The sequence below is a fragment of the Blennius ocellaris genome (genome assembly GCF_963422515.1).
Source record: "Blennius ocellaris genome assembly, chromosome: 20".
Classification (NCBI taxonomy): Eukaryota; Metazoa; Chordata; class Actinopteri; order Blenniiformes; family Blenniidae; genus Blennius; species Blennius ocellaris.
Genome location: NC_137669.1, coordinates 19,199,217 through 19,212,472, shown reverse-complemented (window position 1 = coordinate 19,212,472; position 13,256 = coordinate 19,199,217). Strand labels below are relative to the sequence as shown.

The 13,256-nt window shown below is 43.7% G+C and overlaps 1 protein-coding gene across 1 annotated transcript in view; it reads left to right on the top strand.

Moving 5' to 3' along the window:
• Positions 1-10,626, top strand: part of LOC308144668 (glutamate receptor ionotropic, NMDA 2D-like) — a gene marked incomplete at both ends in the record, with an annotated part of 123,844 nt that extends 113,218 nt beyond the window's left edge. Inside the window, 6 exons of the mRNA XM_080515848.1 lie at positions 758-819; positions 2,014-2,184; positions 9,269-9,911; positions 10,003-10,171; positions 10,342-10,385; positions 10,472-10,626. Of these exons, the coding sequence (XP_080371974.1) occupies positions 758-819; positions 2,014-2,184; positions 9,269-9,911; positions 10,003-10,171; positions 10,342-10,385; positions 10,472-10,626 (1,244 nt within the window). The remainder of the gene's footprint in view (positions 1-757; positions 820-2,013; positions 2,185-9,268; positions 9,912-10,002; positions 10,172-10,341; positions 10,386-10,471) is intronic.
• Positions 10,627-13,256: the final 2,630 nt, after the last annotated feature.

Here is a 13,256-nt window from a genome sequence, read left to right as displayed (position 1 = left end):
CCACATTCTTTTTGATTAATGCATTAATGGCCGACGCTGAGAGACCCATTACGCGGGAGCTCCGAGTGTGCATCACATGTGACAGCTGTAATGTTTGTGTGCATTCTGTGCATCCCCCCCCCCCCCCCACACTTTCATCTCCCATGTGATAACGCACAGCTCTGCCCGCCGCAGACACCCGGCCATTTCAAAGAGCTGCTCCCTGCTCCCGTTACCATCTCCAATTCCCTGATTCTCTTTGCTATCCCATAACTCCTGCTGCAGATATAATTTCCTTCCGTTTCTCCAGCCTCATGCTCTAATTCATAAGAAGTACATTCTGTGCTCACAGCTTGTAACCTCTGAAAAATGGTAAAACTGTGGCTCCGTTCGGTGGTTACTTACAATACGCATCATCTCACTTTTATTTTCTAGATGTGTAACAAAATAAAGACACTGAAACTTTCTTTTTATGCTTCCATGGCTTCTCTCATGACTTTCTTGGTATAGTTCTTTCCAATTATTTGCAGATCAATACTAAAATGTTAATTGACAGGTTTTGTATTGTGATGATGTTAAAAGAAATTGCATTGATGGCTACTTTTACACATTAGACCACGTCCACGGTATCAGTATCGTATTGGTGATATCTGCCACGGCTCAACTTTGGATCTTGCTTCACCATTTCCTTTAAATTGTGTCTAATCAAGTTGTTCTTTTTCTGATTTTGTAGAATGTGTCTTTCCATAACCTTTTTATTTCACATTTTCTCTTCCAGATGAAATCGACATGTTGGAGCGTCTCTGGCTGTCGGGAATCTGCCACAATGATAAGATTGAGGTACGATGAGCTCACATGTTCTCTGTCAACCAGAAAAACCATTCTCTCTTCACAGTCATTGAAGTGTTAAATCAGGTACTTTTGGCCTTTCAGGCAAACAAATAACGTGAAGCAATTAATATTTCACATCACAACTATGAACTTTGGATTTTATTCCAAATGCAAAGCAATGACGTTCTTGTTCTCGATGTCAGTGGAGAAAATAAGAGATTTACAGTGCATCCCTTTCCACAACCTTATTAAAGACGAGAGAAGATATCCACTGCCTCGTAAAGAAGCTCAAACTCCACCAATGTCACTTCATCACATTTTTAAGGATGTCTGTGGGACTTTAAGACTCTTCTGGGGGCTGGTGTTGACCCTATAAACTGTTGAAAGTTGGGGACCAGAGCATTGAAAAGACAACTCACCCTATGTATTCTTTGTAGTTTGTATGAGTAGCCACCTCCAGAGAACCTTAAAATGTATCGCAAAACTGCAAACAGCTTTTATTGCCAACAGAAACGTACAGCTATGAACAATCAAAGTAGTCAATCAGTTAAAGAGTTCATATTGATTGTTGAAGCCACTTTTTCCAGTGTGTGTGTTTGCGTGTATGTATACACGTGTGTTTTGGTCCCACCAACTCATTGTGAGCTTGAACCCATCTGGTTAATTTGATGCTCTGCGACGATGTAGAAATATGTATTAATTAAAAAGAAAACAAAGTCCAGATAAGTCTGGATTGAATGCTTTCACAGGAACCCAAACCTCTGATATGGAGCATTAATAACTATTGATTCACTCTGAATTCACCCTGGCTCAAGACGACAAAGAGACAGAGAGAGAGAATTTTGAAAATGAACAAACTGCCTGAAAACCTTTTTTGTTTGACATAATAAAAAAATTTAACAAAATTATTTTTAGTGACTGACAGGTTTGGTTCTTTGTGTTGCTCTTTCGAGTGCATTGGCTGTACAAAATCACAGATGGGCGCTCCAACATCCAGTGACGGCAGCAAGGGAGCCTCATTCGTGCTGTTGGTTGTAATTAACTTTTTATCTGCTGTCTGGGAGACAAATTGCCCCTCATTAGTAATAAATACACTCTCCTGTCTAATCTCTGTCCCTATTATTATGTTTCCTTTTACCTCTTTTTACCTTCTGCTCCCATTCATTTTCTCCTTTGTTGCCTCTTTATCTGGCGCTCCCGCAGGTAATGAGCAGTAAGCTGGACATTGACAACATGGCGGGGGTCTTCTACATGCTGCTGGTGGCCATGGGGCTCAGCCTGCTGGTGTTCGCCTGGGAACACCTGGTCTACTGGAAGCTACGGCACTGCGTCAAGCGATCCGGCGGGATGGACTTCCTCCTGGCTCTCAGCAGGGTAATGACTCACGTGGCTGTCAATCGTAAAGTGTTACAAGGGCTTGTGTCCACATTGCATTTTGTTTTTCCTTGAGCGCCAGCATCTTTTTCACAGTTGATCTGATATTATAACCACACAGACGACTTGTTATCCCAATTCCAAATAAATAACTGGAATTCAGACGAGGCTGTGGTTGGGCTTTGTGCAGATACTTTAGCTTAGAGTCTCAGTTAGGGACACGAGGAACTTGTTCTTAGAGATATATTTGACTGGCTGATTCCTGCCAGTGTCACAATGCGGAGGAAACTGAATTTCATGTGGTAAATTAGGTGAAAGTGTTGAAAGTGTAAACAAGACTTCAGACAGAGCTGCAATGGATCTATACTGAAGAGTCACTGTGATCAGTTTTTTCTGTATCAGGGTGAACTCTGAATGTTGGAGATGTGATGCGTCCCCATCAAATCCCCAAAATATCCCTGAAAATCCATATCGCTTCAGAAGTTTACCAAACCCACATCAATAATAATCCAGACTATGAATTTCAATAAATTTTGCTTTTGTGTGCTACAAATATTTTTATTTTTTTCCTTCATCACATTTGACCATAGTTATACTAGCAATAGTTACTGTATGTAATATTTGCCTCTGGGGTTACCTGGTGGACAATTAACGGCTCTAAACAGTCTGGCAGGGATCCTTCCTGCCACAGTGATAACCACTGCACAGCTATGAAATGTTCTACCGGGGATTCAAAAAATCAAAGCCATTAAAATCTTCCGAATAAATGTTTTGGTTTTTTTGCCTCTTATTTCAGTCGGAAATAGCAGATCACACTGATTCACACAACCTCAGTCTAAGAAGAGGGGAACCAATCAGCGAAATCGGCCACTGATTCTTAATACAGTGCTTCAGGAGTGCTGATAAATGATTTATGCAGGACCAGATGTTGTGATACTGTGAAAAGGTGCAAGAAACCTTGAGACCTCATGTTACTTGTATGGACTCTATTCATGAAAAAAAGATTAACGTCACTCAACTGATTGCACCACCGCGGTCATGTTCAGGTCAGCCGAGCTTTCGGTAGAAGGAAGGTTAATGAACACTTGACAGATATGATCAGGAGACGGATTGGGTAGAACGGAGCTGCTGTTTCTTCAGTGTGGCTCGTGGTGGCCCTCAGTGGGGATGAGCAGTGGAAGCCACACGGAGGAGCATCAGTGGGATGAAGGCTTTTGGCTTCGTTCAAGGATGAAAACACAAAGCGTTTAGGCCAGAGTGATGACTTGGCTGCTGTGCAGCTATTTTCCACTTGTGCCAAAGCAGTTCCAGTAAGTTCACCGTGAGGTCGTGAAACATTTAATGCAAATGCAGTGGAAAAACAGGAGGGGTGGAGGAAACAAGAGAAATGGGAAGGGGAAAAAAAGGTAGAAAAAAACTGTTTACGACGGCTAGAAAGATGAGATGGGAAGTCAGAAAGGCGGGTGCTTCACCTGTGGCAGCAAGAGAGAATGATGAAGTGATTGGGGAGGGATGGTGAGGAGGACTGAGGAGGTGAAGTCAGGTGGGGGCTTCTCAGATAATAAGGGAGCAGAGTTGACGGAGGAGACACTTGCAGGTTTGGATGGCAGCGGTACCTGGAGTATGGCAGGTCTTTGGGGGCGGCCAAGGGGAGGTGAAGGAGGGAAAGAAATCAGAAGGGACAGAGGAGAGGGGTGAGGTGGAGGGGCAGAGGCTGCTGGAGTGAGAAGCAGGCTTCACGGAACACTGCAGAGAGATTCTGGAGGGCGACGCCATGTTTGCAATCATTGTGAAGGCAATGCCGCCACATTGGGCCAACGACAAAGAATTGGTGATATATTTCCACGTCTTGCAGTACAATGCTGAGAAAATTAATCATTTATTCAGAGTGTAAGAGTGTTTTAATTGCATCATAAAGAGCCAGGGACATTAAGAGGTGGAATTTCTGAGATTAGACCTCCAACATATTGGCAAGTCAAACTAAATCAAGGTTTTCAATTCACAAAGCTACAGACTCATTCCTTTTGCACAGGAACTCGTTCCTCATCCGGCACTGGTTAATGAGACAAACATGGAAGCAATAAACCAATGTGATAAAACACAGCAAGTTTGTACATGAGCACTGTCGTGCTGCAGAATTAGAATGAGAAGAGACTTATAAATTGCTTTTACTCTGAAAATGTTGCTTCACATACAGAAACAGGACACAGCGTCAAAGACAGGAGGTCCTGCGGTTGCGTGCCGCTCAAAAGTTAAAGTTGGAGGGGGTTCTTTGTTGTATTCCTTAACAAAGACTTCCTTTTCTCAGAGGATAAAGTCTTTGTGTTTACACTCCGTTTGGTCGACTGGTGCTGCCTCAACTTGCACAGTTCCAAACATTTATTTGCCAGTTTTCCACCACATAAGATGAATTCAGCTCACATTTTTTCCATTGTTCTATGAAATTATATTCTGTAGAATGCCGTTGGCACAATCTTTTTCCTTATGACTGATTCATGTTTCTCTTAAGCCCGACGGTTTTTCTCTCGCTGTATATTAAAGACAGGATTTTAAAATTGTACATTATGACCATAGCCTCATAATACATTTAAACTTTTGAATGGTAATTTATATATATAAGAAAATTATTTTTATGTAAAAACCACTTTTAATGGAAAAACCATATATTGACAGCTTTTAAAGTACAATGCATCTTGCTAATGGCATGGCAGAATTCCTTCCGTGTTTTTGGTGGCACAGATTCAACAAAGTTCTTGAAACATTTCTCACTTTTTTTTTTTCCCGACAAGATTAAAATCGTGCAATTGCTGCGGATTTGTGAGCTGAACATCCACGATGTGAATCGTCTGTTTCACCAGATTCAGATTCAGATTCAGATTCAGATTCAGATTCAGATTCATTTATTTGCCAATTGCAGTAAAACCACATTGGAATAAATTTGTAAAAGTCCCCAGTGTGCACAAGACAGGTACAGCCATAAAATAACATGAATTAAAAAGTACATAAATAAAACAGGATAAAAGTACAGAAATAAAACAAAGAGAACAGTGAACAATTGACACAGTGAACTCGATCGACTGAAACAGATTCAATAAAGTGCAAGATCATACATTAAAGTGCTCTGTTTAGGCTGATAAGAGCTTGTCGAAAGAAGCTGCTGGCATATCGAGATGTCCTGCATCTCAGCGAACGATATCTTCTGCCAGAAGGAAGAAGCTGGAACAAGGCTTTTCCAGGGTGGCCAGAAGAGTCATTGACGATTCCAAGTGCTCGGTTTAAAAGTCTGGATTTATAAAGAACTTCCAGAACAGGAAGCTCACAGCCCACAGTCCTCTTTGCAGAGCGGAGCACCTTGTTTAGAGCTCTCCTCTCTTTGTCTGTGGTGTTACCAAACCACACAGTCACAGAGCCAACAAATAAACTTTCAATGGTGCAGTGATAAAAATTAAGCAGAATCTTAGAGTTAGTGGTAAATTCTCTAAGTCTACGTAGAAAGTAGAGACGCTGACGAGCTTTTTTAACAACCCGGTTAGTGTTTTTGACCCATTTCAGGTCTTTAGAGAGAGTTAAACCGAGAAACGTGCACTCTACAATCTGCACCTGGGAGTTATCAATAATTACAGGTGTGTGAGAACTGTTCCGGCTAAAGTCAAAGACCAGTTCACATGTTTTTGATGCGTTCAGCTGGAGGTTGTTAGCTTTACTCCACTGAACCACATTTTGGATATCTGCTCTATAAGAGGAATCATCATTATCACTGATGAGACCGATGATGGTGGTGTCATCAGCATATTTGATTATCAAGTTAGAGTCAGAGGAAGATACACAGTCGTGAGTGTACAATGTAAAAATATCTATGTGACTGTATAATCCATTGGGATACAGTGAAATAATTCATCTTCATAATTAAGAAATCAGCTTGAGATCATGTGAGCTTTGTGACACGGTGTGTTATCCTGCTGGAAGTCGTCGTCAGAAGATAGCACACTGTGGTCCTGATCGGGCATGATCAGCAACTCCAGCCTCAGTTTGCTGTTTCAGTTGACGACAGCGACAGATACTTTGGTATTTTGAGTTACGATTCTTTCCTATCATTTTGAATCAATCTCTCACCATCTTCTCTGTACACTCCACTGATGGTTGTGTGTGAAAATCCCAGAAGGTCAGCAGTTCGTTTAATACTCATCCAGCCCACGTGGGCTGGATGAGAAATTCCTTTCCTGCCCATTTCTCAACGTCAGTTTTGCTCATCAATGTAGTGTTTTAAAACATGTAACTACTGGAGTGACAGGTGAGCGTATAACCCGTCTCGTCTACAAGCACAAATCTATTTACACTCCAACTCTCAGTATGTTGATGATGAGAGAAATGCAATCCACCTTGCAGTCCTTTTCATACATGTATCACTTTTTTGGGTTGTTTTGAAAGGCCTTTAATTCATTTTTGAAACGTGTCAGGGTTGTGACATTCAACCAGTCCAGTTGGAGATCTTTGGCTCTTGTGTCTGTGCTGATCCAAGATTGATGAGGTGTCTATTTACCTCGCACTCTCATTATTTATACTGGACATCTAGGTGAAAATCTGTTCTATCCTGTGCAGCCCTCCGATATCTACATAGACCCCTTTATGCATAAACCCTATGAAATCTTGAATATTTTTTGGGAAAATGTTAGCTGTGGAATTCATCCTGCTGAGATTAAAAACATAAATTGAATGCAAAAGAACCCCGCCTCCACCCCCTCTCTCACACACACACACACACACACACACACACACATAGCCAGTTAGTGTCTATCTGCCCCGCTATATGCTGTGCTTGCTTTAAAGTCCCTGCATCTGGTCCCGGTGACTCACTTTAACCCAATCAGTGACTTGCCCAAGTTTCAATTTCACACTGTGCTGCGCTGCCCGTGCTCTGGGGACTGTGATAGCACTTCTACCACTGGGACTGCTGATTCATGTGTCCGGAAGGGCCATTATTACAGTCCCTCCATCAGATCTGTGTCTCGGTGGGGAACAGAGATTTACAAGACGACCCACACATTTTGTCATTAAGATGTGATAGATAGCGGAGGATTGTATGAATCATTTCCACGTGTGGAATAATAGGTTTTGTGATATACATGGCCCATCCCAGTATTGCTAATTGAGTCCCATCGATCTATAGAGAGGTAAATACACAGAGGTGAGAGAGAGCGAGAGAGAGAGACAGAGAGAGCTTAAAATTTAAAATATGTCATGAGGCGCTAGTAATTTATACATATCGCTGACTTTTTTTTATTTCATGTTTTATTCATATCAAAGCTTTGTTGAACGCTGTGGCTGCCGAGATGGAGAAGAAAAAAAAAGCCAGACTGGTGATTTAAAGTGCTCTTGCCATTTTTTTGAGGAGTTCATTAAAAACAGAGTGAGAACAGGCCTATTTAGATTCAAGTGGCAAAAAATAACAGCAGCTACATGCAAGAAAACAAGCAGCTTCGAACTGAACGTGCCATCGTCATGGTCAACTACATTCAGTCTTGATGAAATAGCCGTTACATCAGATAATCTTTTATTTCTAATGTGTATTTACCATGACCATATGTGATGGTTAACGTAATCTACTTACTTCCTTAATAAAAAAAATATACCATTCAAATACTTGCTTATACATTTTAAGCCAGAGTGTCGCTGGTAAAGTAAAACTATCCAGCCGATTAATGTCAGCAAGATGAACACTTGAAAATGTATTTACTTTTCCACCATAGTATGCAATATTATACCTTAAGGATAATTTGAATGGATTGAAGTTCCAGCTATCGAGCAAACCAAACTGTTTGTCTAAACTGTTGTGTCCACTTATTCTGTAATATTTTATTATTGACAATTAAACTGTCAGCGTTCTAATTTCACTTCGTAGGCTAACTTATCAAAATGTATCTCGCTAAAGATAAACATTTTGCCAATTTGAGAAAGAAGTTCTGTCAGACAAGTTAATTTCTGATTCCTGAACCATTTTAAAGCACGATGAAAGCACTGCAGTTTCCTGTTTCTTTATTGTGTTAAATCCACATTAGTTCATGTTAAAGACTATAAAAATTGCACAAATTAATTTGTGCACTGAAAATGAAAAAAAAAACATTGTGGATATACTCGGCTCCTTTCTAGTTTGGTTCAGAAATAGGTAATTTGGTAAATGATAGAAAATCCAGCTGTCTTGACATGCAGCATCGGTTACCAATGGTAACCGATGCTGCATGTTGGGTTTTTTGATAAGCCTTGTATACTCAGGCTGAAGTTTTTTGTTTTTTTGTTTTTTGTTTATTTTTACTCAAATACACACACGTGGTGACACAGAAAACCTTAAGTAGGACAACACAACCTCCAGTGAATTCCCAGCGTCTCAGGAGAAAAAGATTTCTTCAATCACAATGTGAAATTTGTGGAGCTAATGAAGCTACACAGTCTGTTTATGCAATGTGCTGAGTAACGATAAAGGATTATGAAGCTGTAAAAGGTTGTAGCTCAGACCAATGCAAAGTCTTTTTGACACAGCAACCTGCCACAGTGTTACAGGACAGTCTTAGATATTTATAGCAGGTTCTTAGCAGACTGTCTTCGAAAACGGCGTGACAAAATTAATCTTATTATGTTGCATCTTTACAGGTACTAAATAACATGCAGTGTAGACAGTTTGGGCCCTGTTTCAGAATGAGGAGGTTGAAATCAGACACTATATTTTCATTCCTTCTATTGCCTGCTATTTCAGGTGATCACTGTTCATTTTGTCTGAATTGTTACAAATCCTGGGTATGTTATGATAAAATCTGTTGAAAGCAAACATTTGGATTGTATTTTGAATTGTCACAGAGTGACATAATAATCTGTCTCTGCTTATATATCTCAGTTTTTTAAACATGAATTTCATGTGTTTGTAGAGATACTTATCAACAACTGCTCTATACACTTTCACTCTATCTCACACTGATACATGCTCGCACCCAAACACGCACGTCTGCATGCCTGCACACTCACACACTTCCCCCTTATCATACCTAGCAGCCTGCTGGTCTAATTGCAATCTCTCTGCTATCTCTTCACCCAGGGGATGTACAGTTGCTGCCAGTTCGAAGATGAGACGGGAGGGTCCTCTTTACCCCAGTACCACACCGTGACCACCATGCCTACAGTTGCCCAACAGCACCTTGTTACAGCAACAGTCAACAACACGACAGCCATTGCTATGGTGCAACAGCAACCGCAGCAGAAGCACCATCAACAGCAACAGGGGCAGACTTACACGACAATGCTACCAGGATCACCACCAACTACAGGACACTCAGCGATGGCTTTGGGTCCCTCAAATAGCCCTCTGTTGGAAGGCCCCATGCCATGTTCCACGTTCTTGCCCCGCCACGACCGCAGACTGGCAGTGGTTGATCGTTGGAACAGACCAAAGCCAGAGAAAGTCCTGACCACAGGCAGTGGTGGAGTAGGTGTTGGGGGTATAGCGGGAGGAATTACTGATTTACAAGCCCAGCAGCAGTATCAGCAGAATCTTGGACAGCACTGGAGCCTGCAGGGAGGAGTTGCAGGTGGAGCAGGGGTTGTAGGAGACACGGGACTCGATGAATATAAACGCTACTATGGTCCTATAGATCCGGAGGGGCTTGGAGCTACCTCAGATCAACAAGCAGGGGTCCCACAGCAAACTCCCAAAGTCAATCCCCGGAGCTCCAAAGCCTCAGGCATGCCACGGCTGCCTCCAAAAGGCCCACCTCAAGGCCAAGGACACTTAATCTCCAAGCCTCCTCCACCACTCCCATCCTCTCCGCGAAGGCCTCCCTTCTGGCGACGAGGAAGCCTCGGTCAGACAAGAAGAAAGAGCTCAGGAGGTCCGTTGTATGAGAATATACTCCCTCTGGGGAGGCGAGGAGGTGGGAGATATGGTGCAGGTGATGGAGGTGGAAGGAGAGGGCGTCGGCCCCCTCCGCCTCCACCTCTTCCTGTACCCCTTTCTTCCCCAACGCATACCCCTACAACTCCATCCTCTCCATGTCGTTTCTACTCCTCTTGTTCCAGTGCCTCATCTTCATCTTCCTCTTCCACATCATCCTCATCTTCCTCTTCATCTTCTGTGTCACTTTCTCGATCAAATTCCCCCTCCTCTTGCTCCAGTGATAGCTCATACAACTCCTCCCTGAGTTTTCGTTATCGAGCAGGTGATCGGGATTTTACGGTGGATGACGAGTATGACTCAGATCTCCTTACAGAGGAGTCTAGCCTTCTCCTGGGGTCACGCCGGAAGATTCGTTCACGCCGAATGTCATCGCGATCACTGCCATGCAGCCCACCACCTCCACCAATCCCCCCGCGGAAACCTCGTCCCCAGAGAGAATATGGCAGAGAGAGGACCGGCAGCCAGCTGGCCCAATTGCAGGAGTGGTGGGCGTCATGGGGTGACAGAGAGCGAGGGAGGAGTGGCGCACCAAGCCGAGGAGACGGAGCTGTGGGTAGAGAAGAAAAGAGACACCACAAAGAGAGGGAGCGTGAGAGGAAGAGGAGAAAGAAGGGTCGGAAGAAAAAAAAGAGGGAGGAGAGAGAGAGAGAAAGAGAACGCAAGCGACGCAAAGTAAAAAAGAAAAGAAAAAAAGATGAGAAAATAAGGAAGAGAGAACCGAAGAGGTCAGAACAGGAAGGGGCAGAGCCTGATAAAAGAGAAGAACTTAAAACGGCGACACCAGATTATCCGTCTTATCCACCACTGAGGCGAGAGTCCTTTCGTAAAAAAAGTGAGAGCTCAATCAGAAGCTATGGATGGAATATCCCGGGTGAAGATGAAAGGAAGGAAAGAGATGAGAAAGAAAGAGATGATGCAGAAGACAGTAGAGGAAAAGAAAGACTCCACAGAAGGAGGAACAGCAAGCACTACCACAGCTCCAGCAGTAAGCCTTCTACATCTGTCAAGTTCTGGGGAGGGGGTAACCCATCCTCTGATGCTATTCCATCTGCCTTCCTGCCCTTGTTGCCTGCATCCTCCAAAAGGAGGAAGAGTAAAAGTTCAGACAGAGACGCTGTGGGAGTGGAAGGAGAGAGGAGACCATTATTGGGACGGAACGAGAGAAGTGAGTTGCATTCCAAGGAGGGGTTGTCCTTTCATGAGTGGGAGTCTGAAATAGAGGATGAAGAGGATTCTGAGCAGGAAAGGAGGAAATCAGAACGTAGGAAAAGGCGTGGAGGAGGAAGGACAATGTCCGATGAGGAGCGAGAGCGTGATAAGGTGGTCGGAATTTATTCAGACGATGATGGCTCATCAGGAGAATTTGGGAAGTTTGAGAGGTACTGGGAAGACCATGAAGGCAGGGCAGTGGGTGGAATTGGAGGAGGAGGTTGGTTTTTCAGTACCTACCCGTCAAGGGATAAAGCAGGAAGCATCAACAGTAGAGACGACCTCTTTCTGGAGCGAGGAGACAGGTGGGGAACAGCGGAAAGTGGGTGGGGGTCCAGTGCAGGTGGTGGTGGTGGTGGTGGTGGTGGTGGTGGTGGAGGAGGGGATGGAGCCGAAAGAAGTTGGGGATCAGGTTCACACTGGCCCCCACCTCCTCTCACACCACCACCTCCACGCCGATACTGGTCAGTGGACAAGCTCCACATACAAGATGAGAAGAAGAGTAAACGTAAATCAAAGGATAAAGGAAGAGCACACACCGCTTGTTCCTCCTGTCATTCACCACGACACCACCAACAGTCTCATTTGTCCAAGTGGGCCCGTGTTACATCGCGCAGTCAGGAAGAGCTGTTCCACCACTGCCAGAGTTTTGGTGGTCCCTTTAAGCCGAAACACGACTCCTCATCCTCATCCAAGCCTGATCGATCACAGAATCCAACAAAATCTGGCAGCCAGTCAAACCTCAGCATCCAACAGCGGACACAGAGAACTGATAGGGATCGAGATCGAGGAAGACAACCATCCCCGCCTTCGGGCCTCATACCAAACTTGCCACCTGCTCTCCCTGCCCTTCCGGCTCCACCGTCTTCATCACACTCTATCCATGCTCCTCCCCCTACCTCGTCCTCATCAGTATCTTCTCCTTCCGTGGTCTCATCTGCACCGGGGGCACCCCAGGCGTCCTCTATGGCTTCGGCAAGTGCCAAACTGCAGTACCAGAGGTTGCGCTCTGTACCCCAACCCCAGAGGTTTCCTCAGTCTCCTCATTTACCACTCAAAGCCAAGAGCCTTTGCTCACGAAGGGGCTCGGCCCATTTCTCCAGTGTGGAGAGCGAGGTCTGAAGTTCAACAAGGTATCAAAGTCATAAGGGAGTCCTGCAAGGCCGGTGTCAAGCAGGTGTCAGGATCTGAATCTGCCCTGGCAGCAAGCATAGCTGCACAGCCAAGTCAGTACCATATACGCACTGAGCCCTTTCCTAAAGTTCTGCACAAACAAACAAACCAGAAAGCCAAACAAACCCAGTGGGGACGGTCAAAGGAAAACAGGAGCAATCTTATGTTTACTGTTGTTTCCTTCTATTCCTCTTAGTAGGTGAAAGACTACAACCACAGTGACAACTTGGTATACTGAACTGAATTAACCAATACAATAGAAGTAAAGCAGACATCAAAAGTCATACAACTAAAGGAAACTCCTTTGCTAGAGAAAGTAAAGGGCTTCGGATGTTGAAGCAGAGCAGTAGTTTGTATTCAGAAGATTCTTAATGCTTACTGAGAGCTCAGGAACTTTATAGTACTGTATGCCTGCTGCTCTCGGAAGCCTTTAACATGAACAATGTGCTTTTTTCCCCCCACCCTTAACAATTCGCTTACGCCTATTTTAAGTTTTCCTTAACAAACTGTTTACACCCCCGCAGAACTGTGACGCCCACCCAAGGCACCTTTGTTGTGTCTGATCAATACCTTGTTTAGTAGGAGATTAAGGTGATAACCACCTTGTCTTCTCTGATCTCCATTTTTTGTTTTGCTTTTATCCATATCTTTTACCCCTTTTCACTTCTTTGACCCTATAAATTCTTTGTTTCTATTTCTATTTTTCTACTACTATCCCATCTTCATGTCTATCTACTTCTCATCTCTCTTG